Raw genomic sequence first — 10,000 nt, 5'->3', positions numbered from 1 at the left:
TGGAGGGGACGGAAAGGGGGACAGGGCGGGGCGGTGACCCTTCGACGAGGGAAGTCAGGTACATTAGGGAGATATATGGGAAGATATGGTTACAGTAAATATATGGAGAATAAGTATTTTGATGATATCTACGGGTAGAATTCGATGTAATATATCTGCTAAGGGGAGAAGAATTAATTTGAGTATGAAAAACATAGTTTGTTGTAACAAAGATCTTTGATGGAATCCTAGTAGAACCTTCTGTCATTTGAATAGGACACCGTTTAATGAAATGAAACTATAGACAACAAATACTAATGGTTTTCTTGTTGACAGGGAGAACTGCTTCGGCACAAAAATATTTCCAGCGTGTGTGATTGAGCTCTCACTCCCCCTCGGCCAGTACATGTTCGAGTCTGAGCTACTTCGGGAGTTTTAAGCAGATGAGGTTCTGTTATTAAATGAGGATTTACTCGAATCTCGGGATAACAAATCATCTGGATTCTTATGTTTTAAAACATGTCAGTTATAGTTTCGAAATACATTGAGTGTAGATACTGTAATGCCATATGATGGTTAACGTATCTCCACTCTAAAATATATTCATAACAAGAAATATGAAAATAATGGTCTATGGTGTATGATCAAATAACATTCCGAATAAAGTTTCTATATATTGAAATACTATTCAACCCTTTATTTACCTAAATTAAGAAAATATTATGTGAATTTAGAATCAAGCTTCCCACTTCATTTGGATTTCATGTTACCTTTTTTGCGTCTCTTTCGCAAGTCTCCTTCAGAATACAGTTTGGATTTCCTTTTATGCAAATGATGTTCTACCTGTTACGTAATTTGTTTTCGAAAGTAGGGAATTATCTTCAGATGTTCAATCATGTATTTTTTGTCTGTCAGATCACTTTTTTAAAAATTGGGTATTGTCATCTGAGAAAAATGTTTAAACAAGGTAAAATAGGATAAGAATGAACAGTATATATACATACGCATATATATGTGAATATATATATAAATACATACATACAGACACTCACACACACACACAAACATATATATATATACATATATATATATATATATATATATATATATTATATGTCTATATTTATATATACATTATATATATTTATATATATATATTATTATTATAATATATATATATATATATATATATATATATATATATATATATATATATATATATATATATATATTTTATAATATATATAACATTTAATTATATATATATATATATATATTTATATATATATGTATATATATATATATTCATTGGATTATATATATATGTATATATATATATATATTGTAGCGTAACAACCCTGGAGGTCGTTAGCGAGCCTTCCCCGTCCTTGGCTTGGTGATGGGCTGGTTATTGAATAAATAATATACACCGAAAGTTTCACAAGTTTATTAATTCCCTTGATTACGATAGAATTGATAATAAATCACATAAATCTCACACGAATAACGGTAGCGAGTTCGAGGGTATTATCGCACGATATATTAAAGAATTATTGACACATGACACCACACCAGCCAATCACTCGCAAGGCCCAGGCAAGACTGCCCTTCCTTGCCGGAAATATTGGGGGTATGGGGGGGAGGGGGTTACCCCCCCAGTGCACCTCCAACAAGTCGGAAGCTGATTGGCTGGTTGATAGGTGTTTAAATAAAGGCGCTTGCTGGGGGCCGTGACAAGTGCGAGGCGTGATGCGCAACAGCAGTAGTGGATCGCTGGATCTACTATAATATATATACATATATATATATATATATATATATACATATATATATATACATACATATATATGTATATATATGTATATATACATATATATATATATATATATACATATATATATATTTATATACATATACATACATATTCATATATATATATAAATATATATATATTCATATATATATACATATATACATATATATGTATTTAGACAGAGAGAGAGATACATATATATACATGGGATTTAAGTCAAACGTTTACATCTTTGAAGGTACCAGAAACAACACATTATGAAGTAGAATACACGATGAAATAATTAAATCGAGGCAAAACACCAGCAAGCAACAATGCAATACCAGATGTCCTCAAAGACAGTAGTAATTGTCTAGGCCTAGATCATACTACTACACAATAAGGGTGACAAAAAGTCCTAGTCAACTACCGTCCTATTATATAACAAAATATCAGCTATAAATCAGGAGAAGGAATACTCTGGCTTTAGTAATGGTTATTGAGCACTTATATAATACGAATTAACTAATTGAAAAAATAAACAGGAGAAAACAACACTCATTTTGGATTGTCAGTATAGACTAAAAGAAAAGTTTTTATTCAGTGGATATTCCAGCTGTTACGAAGGCTATCAAAAAATAATAAATCAAATAAGAGATGCAACATCTTGAAACATATCTACCATGCAACATCATTCATAAGACTGGATAAAGATTCAGAATTGTTTCTCGTACAGAAAGGTGTTAGACAAGATTCTATATCCGCGAAATTATGGTGAACACTTAACACATTTACATTTTACAGATGGTACCTTGTGGTTTCTAAAGATCCAACAGAACTATAAGAAAAACTAAACCAACTAAACACTAAAAGCAAAGAAGTTGACCTGAAAATTAACTTGGAGAAAACTGTTCATGATCAACAACCTTATAGACAAGACCCTGAAACCAAAGATTGGCGATACGCTTCTAAAGACAGTAAACAACTACATCTTTCTACGACAATTAATAACAACAAACCCTAAAGAAAGAAAAAAGAGTTAAAAGAAGCATATCACAAGGATGACAGGCTCTTGGCAAAGCTAGTACCATCTTTAAAAACAAATCAATACCTAGTTGTTTAGAAAAAAAGACGTCTATAAAACCAAAGCATCGTGCCATTGAAACTTCAAAGGTGACGAAATCTTTGGCCTTCCTGGCTGTCGTCCTACTTCTCTCATTTTCATTTTCAGGCCGTCCTAGAAGTAGCCATAAAGTTTTTTTTTTTTTTTTTTTTTTTTCAGGGGGATATTCCATCACCTCTCCTGCAGAAGTAACAAGGGCCTCTGGACACAAGGGATATGTGCTGAATAGTTAGTATAGGTGAGGGTCAGGGGCTATTCCCTAACGAATCTAAATCCCTGGACATGAAACAGTGAATAAAGTGAAATACGTAGCTTTTAATTTACTAGATATGGTGTATATAGTAAAATCTAAATAGCGATTTGGTTATTTTATACATACATACATACATACATAAATACATATATATATATACATATATATATATATATATATATATATATATATATATATATTCAAATATACATTGTACGACCGTATGGGTGCCCGTAAGCATTAACAACTTCAGTCCGACTCATCATGTGATTTTAGTAAAGATATATCAACTTATCGTAGCGATAAAACAGGAAATGTAACAAATACGTTATTTATCTACCATCACCATTATATCCGAAAACGCAATACATTTAGTTAAAAGAAAAAATATATGAAATAACGGGTGTTCCATGAAGTATTAATCTCTATCAATTCAAAGATATTCACAATATCAAATATAAACAGATAGACACATTTCAAATAGAAAATGAACCCCTCTTTATGAATAATTTCAAATGTTAAAACAAATAAAGGAAAATACAATAAATGGATAAGGGAGACTTAGTTATACGTACGTGACTACCTCGCAAGGGATATGCGCTGAATAGTTAGTAAAGGTGAGGGTCAGGGGCTATTCCCTAACGAATCTAAATCCCTGGACATGAAACAGTGAATAATGTAAAATACGTTGCTTTGAATTTATTAGATATGTTTGAACATAGTAACATATAAATAGCGATTTGGTTATTTTATATGATCTTGATTATTATTCATATCTTTAATGAATAACACTCGTAACATACATACATACACACACACACACACATATATATATATATACATTTATATATGTATTGCATATATATATATATATATATATATATATATATATACATATATATGCGTTCAAATATCCATAGATGGACAAATAAGCCCATTGCATCATAAGTCACTCCTGGGTTCCTGGCACGGATCCCATCAATGTCCCACAAAAGACCGAAAAGAAAACAAGAAAACCTTCACGCGAACGGCACTCCGACCGCCCATCGGCGTCTCGATTGAACCAATTCCGAAGCGAATCGAATAGATCGTTCCGCCGGCGGGACATGCGGGCGGACTTTTCCATATAAAAGGGACACTCTGCCATGGAAGGCCAGTGTCACTTCCAGTCTCATTCCTCTTCTTCGAGTCCTTCCTGAGGCGTCATGGCTGTCTGCGTGAGTGCAGTTTTATTTGTTTCCTTTCTATCCTTAACTTTCTATGGTATTTTGTATCATAATATCTAATCATTAGGGAAGGAATATAGTCCTTCGAACAGTTTTTTTTTCTCTCATAACTTGCACTGTCTCTGAAATAAATCGATGGGAGATAAGGATGACTGCGAAGCAAAGTCCTCCTCCACTGCCCAACTAACCCTCCATGACACAACTGCACCGTCAGGCACTGTGGATGATGGTGGCTCTGGCTGCTTCCTGTGGCGTCATGAGCCACGGAAGAATCATGGAGTCCGGGCACAGCCGCCTGGCCTTCGACCCTCCTTCGACGCCTCCTTCTTCAGCGTCGAAGGGCGCGGCTTCGTCCCTCCGCCTGGCCAAGCGGGAGGTGTTCGACTCAGCGTGCAAGGGCGTCTACGACCGGTCCCTGTGGGCCAAGCTGAACCGGGCGTGCGAGGACTGCCAGAACCTCTTCCGGAAGGAGCCGGGCATCTACGAGGCGTGCAGGTAATGGAGGGGACGGAAAGGGGGACAGGGCGGGGCGGTGACCCTTCGACGAGGGGAGTCAGGTACATTAGGGAGATATATGGGAAGATATGGTTACAGTAAATATATGGAGAATAAGTATTTTGATGATATCTACGGGTAGAATTCGATGTAATATATTTGCTAAGGGGAGAAGAATTAATTTGACTATGACAAACATTGTCTATTGTAACAAAGACTTTCTTTGATGGAATCATAGTAGAACCTTCTGTCATTTGAATAGGACACAGTTTAATGAAATGAAACTATAGACAACAAATACTAATGGTTTTCTTGTTGACAGGGAGAACTGCTTCGGCACAAAAATATTTCCAGCGTGTGTGATTGAGCTCTCACTCCCCCTCGGCCAGTACATGTTCGAGTCAGAGCTACTTCGGGAGTTTTAAGCAGATGAGGTTCTGTTAATGGCTTGAGGATTTACTCGAACCTCGGGATAACAAATCATCTGGATTTTCATGTTTTAATACATGTCAGTTATAGTTTCGAAATACATTGAGTGTGGATACTGTAATGCCATATGATGGTTAACTTATCTCCATTCTAAAATGTATGCATTACAAAAAATATGAAAATAATGGTCTATGGTGTATGATCAAATAACATTCCGAATAAAGTTTCTATATATTGAGATACTATTCTATCCTTTATTTGCCTATATTAAGAAAATATTATGTGAATTTAGAATCAAGCTCTCCCACTTCATTTGGATTTCATGTTACCTTTTTTGCGTCTCTTTCGCAAGTCTCCTTCTGAATACAGGTTGGATTACCTTTTATGCAAATGATGTTCTACCTGTTACGTAATTTGTTTTCGAAAGTAGGGAATTATCTTCAGCAGATGTTCAATCATGCATTTTTTGTCTGTCAGATCACTTTTTAAAAATCGGGTATTGTCATCTAAGAATTTTTTTCGAACAAGGCAAAATAGGATAAGAATGAACAGTATATATACATACGCATATATATATATGTGAATATATATATATATATATATATATATATATATATATATATATATATATACATACATACAGACACACACACACACAAACAGACATACATATATATATATATATATATTAACATATATATATATATTTTTACATATATATATTTTACTATATAATATATTATATAATATTTATTTATTATATATATATATATATATTATATTATAATATATATTTATTTATTTATATATATATGTATATATATATATATAATATATATATATTTACATATATGTATATATATATGCATATATTCATTGGATTATATATATATACATATACATATTGTAGCGTAACAACCCTGGAGGTCGTTAGCGAGCCTTCCCCGGTCCTTGGCTTGGTGATGGGGTGGTTATTGAATAAATAATATACACCAGAAGTTTCACTAGTTTATCAATTCCCTTGATTGCGATGGAATTAATAATAAATCACATAAATCTCACACGAATAATGGAAGCGAGTTCGAGGGTATTACCGCACGATATATTAAAGAATTATTGACACATGACACCACACCAGCCAATCACTCGCAAGGCCCAGGCAAGACTGCCCTTCCTTGCCGGAAATATTGGGGGTATGGGGGGGAGGGGATTACCCCCCAGTGCACCTCCAACAAGTCGGAAGCTGATTGGCTGGTTGATAGGTGTTTAAATAAAGGCGCTTGCTGGGGGCCGTGACAAGTGCGAGGCGTGATGCGCAACAGCAGTAGTGGATCGCTGGATCTACTATAATATATATATGTATATATATACGTATATATATACATATATATGTATTTAGACAGAGAGAGATATACATATATATGCATAAAATTGAAGTCAAACGTTTACATCTTTGAAGGTACCAGAAATAACACATTATGAAGCAGAATACACAATGAATTAATTAAATCGAGGCAAAGCACCAGCAAGAAACTATGCAATACCAGATGTCCTCAAAGACTGTAGTAATTCACAAAGTCTTTTTTTAGGCCTTGATCATACTGCTACACAAAAAGGGTGACAAAAAGACCTAGTCAACTACCGTCCTATAATATTACAAAGTATCAGCTATAAATCAGGAAAACGAATACTCTGGTTTTAGAAATGGTTATTGAGCACTTACATAATACGAATTAACTAATTGAAAAAAACATAAAACAAAAAAACAACAGAAAAAAACACTCAGTTTAGATTGCCTGTACAGACTAAAATAAAAGTTTTCAGTCAGTGGATATTCCAGCTGTTAGGAAGGCTATTAAAAAAAGAGAGAGAGAGAGAGAGATGCAACATCCTGAAACATATCTACCATGCAACATCATTCATAAGACTGGATAAAAATTCGGAATTGTTTCTCGTACAGAAAGGTGTCAGACAAGATTCTATATCCGCGAAATTATGGTGAACTCTTAACACATTTACATTTTGCAGATGGTACCTTGCGGTTTCTAAAGATCCAACAGAACTACAAGAAAAACTAAACCAACTAAACACTAAAAGCAAAGAAGTTGACCTGAAAATTAACTTGGAGAAAACTGGTCATGATCAACAACCTTATAGACAAGACCCTGAAACCAAAGATAAACGATACGCTTCTAAAGACAGTAAACAACTACATCTTTCTACGACAATTAATAACAACAAACCCTAAAGAAAGAAAAAAGAGTTAAAAAAAGCATATCACAAGGATGACAGGCTCTCGGCAAAGCTAGTACCATCTTTAAAAACAATTAATACCTAGTTGTTTAGAAAAAAAGACGTCTATAAAACCAAAGCATCGTGCCATTGAAACTTCAAAGGTGAAGAAATCTTTGGCATTAAATCCAAGAACATCTCGACATGCGCACGGATGACTAATATTTTAAAGATACTTTTTATAAAAATACTTTTTAAAAGAAAACACATAAACGAGGAAAACAACGATGGAATGGGCAATTTCCACAAACACTGGAGAACCATTGCCCGATACCGAAAAGGAGAGATAAATTAGAAAGGGTTTTATCCAATCGTGATAAATAAAGAAAGCAAAAACTCCATTGCCATAAGTAGAGGCAGAGTACGATGAGCAACAAGACTTCTTACTGATGCAAGTTGGCCGTGCCCTTCTACGCCAAGAGGTGTCAGACCAGCAGGAGGCAGTTTAATTCTGGTTTCCTCACCAGGGTTCTCAATTCATACAATTTTCGTCTGCTATGCGAACTTTGGAAACGCGGGAAATATCACCCGAAGACTTGCGGTCCGCGGTTCGCTCTCATGCGTACTAAATGTTCGCAGATACATAATCCTTTACTTTTGTTTATTTTTTCTTAATAAATGTTTGAAAATATTTCTAAATTTGTTTTAGAAATATTATCATTACCTACATCCATTGTGGAAAGGTTATTTTTTAAAGTTGATTTATTAAAATCGAAAATCAGGAACAAACTATCAACATCCACACTCACGTCCCTATTATTATCCTCAGAAATGATAAAAGTAGGAGGAGGCTGTGTCCAATTAATCCAAATATACAATTGGTTAGATTTGTACAAAACCAAAGTGTACAAGTGTTTTCTAATAACAAACAAAATTGTAAATAATGTACATATTAATTGTTCTTGTCTGCTATAAAATACATCATGCTGTTATAATGGATCAAGTTATTTTTACAACCCCTAAATTTTGTATATATACGTAACATTTTCTTATTGAGTCACCCATTAATATATATATATATTTTTGTTGTATTTTTGTTTTTTGTTTACACTTTGAGAAAACGTTTTATTGCGAACAACTGGCTGCGTGCAGGACGGAAACCCTGTTCCTTTCTGCAAAGCAAAGGAATGCCTTGCCCTCCACACAACCTGCTCCTGCAGCCACAAGCAGAGCCATTTTCCAAAGGGCAGAGCACCGCATCCAGGCAGCAGAGATAGTTGTTCTACAGGAAGCTTTGGGACGACTTTCACGAGATCGAGGACAATGCAGAAGTCGGGAGTATCATTCCTGGCCTTCCTGGCTGTCGTCCTACTTCTCTTATTTTCAGGCCGTCCTAAAAGTAGCCATAAAGCGTTTTTTTTCAGGGGGAGATTCCATCACCTCTCCTGCCGAAGTGACAAGGACCTCTGGACACGGGCTGCACACACACACACACACACACACACACACACACACACACACACACACACACACACATATATATATATATATACATATATATATTCAAATATACATTGTACGACTGTAGGGGTGGTCGTAAGCATTAGCAACTTCAGTCAGACTCATTATGTGATTTTAGTAAAGATATTTCATCTTATAGTGCCAATAAAACAGGAAATGTAACCAATACTTTATTTATCTACCATCACCATTATATCCGAAAATGCAATACATTTAGTGAAAAGAGAAAACATGAAATAACGGGTGTTCAATGAAGTATTAACCTCTATTAATTCAAAGATATTCACAATATCAAATATAAACAGATAGACAAACTTCAAATAGAAAATGAACAATTTTGAACAATTTCAAATGTTAAAACAAATAAAGGAAAATACAATAAATGGATAAGGGAGCGTTATGCGTACGTGACTACCTCGCAAGGGTTATGCGCTGAATAGTTCGTATAGGTGAGGGTCAGGGGCTATTCCCTAACGAATCTAAATCCCTGGACATGAAACAGTGAATAATGTAAAATACGTTGCTTTGAATTTACTAGATATGTTGTATGTAGTAACATCTAAATAGCGATTTGGTTATTTTATATTATCTTGATTATTAATCATATCTTTAATGAATAACACTCGTAACATACATACACACACACACACACACCACACAAACACACACACACACACATATATATGTATATATATATATGTATATATATATATATATACACACACATATATATATATCCATTCAAATATCAATAGATGGACAAATAAGCACACTGCATTATAAGTCACTCCTGGGTTCCTGGCGCAGATCCCATCAATGTCCCACAAAAGACCGAAAAGAAAACAAGAACACCTTCACGCGAACGGCACTCCGACCGCCCATCGGCGTCTCGATTGAACCAATTCCGAAGCGAATCAACTAGATCGTTCCGCCGGCGGGACATGCGGGCG

The 10,000-nt window shown here is 34.7% G+C and overlaps 2 protein-coding genes across 2 annotated transcripts in view; both read left to right on the top strand.

The window, feature by feature from the left end:
* The window catches only part of LOC122261064 (molt-inhibiting hormone-like), a 1,304-nt gene extending 641 nt beyond the window's left edge, over window positions 1-663 (top strand). The window contains exon 3 of the mRNA XM_043028570.2: window positions 316-663. Within this exon, the coding sequence (XP_042884504.1) occupies window positions 316-418 (103 nt within the window). The 3' untranslated portion in view covers window positions 419-663. The remainder of the gene's footprint in view (window positions 1-315) is intronic.
* Window positions 664-4,290: 3,627 nt separating this feature from the next.
* Window positions 4,291-5,539, top strand: LOC122261061 (molt-inhibiting hormone-like). Its single transcript, XM_086542982.1, has 3 exons — window positions 4,291-4,364; window positions 4,588-4,868; window positions 5,191-5,539. Exons 1-3 carry the CDS (start codon window positions 4,353-4,355, stop codon window positions 5,291-5,293), a joined length of 396 nt encoding a protein of 131 aa, XP_086399108.1. The 5' UTR covers window positions 4,291-4,352; the 3' UTR covers window positions 5,294-5,539.
* Window positions 5,540-10,000: the final 4,461 nt, after the last annotated feature.

This window comes from Penaeus japonicus, unplaced genomic scaffold, assembly GCF_977035675.1.
Source record: "Penaeus japonicus unplaced genomic scaffold, GWHDUDI00000001_assembly GWHDUDI00000013, whole genome shotgun sequence".
In the NCBI taxonomy this organism is placed as follows: Eukaryota; Metazoa; Arthropoda; class Malacostraca; order Decapoda; family Penaeidae; genus Penaeus; species Penaeus japonicus.
The sequence above is the reverse complement of the archived record's forward strand: the minus strand, read 5'-3'. Positions and strand labels throughout refer to the sequence as shown.

Excerpts from the sequence above, each read along its gene's own strand:
- LOC122261061 (XM_086542982.1), top strand. Across the intron at positions 4,869-5,190 it reads GGCATCTACGAGGCGTGCAG|GGAGAACTGCTTCGGCACAA; the intron begins GTAATGGAGGGG and ends TCTTGTTGACAG.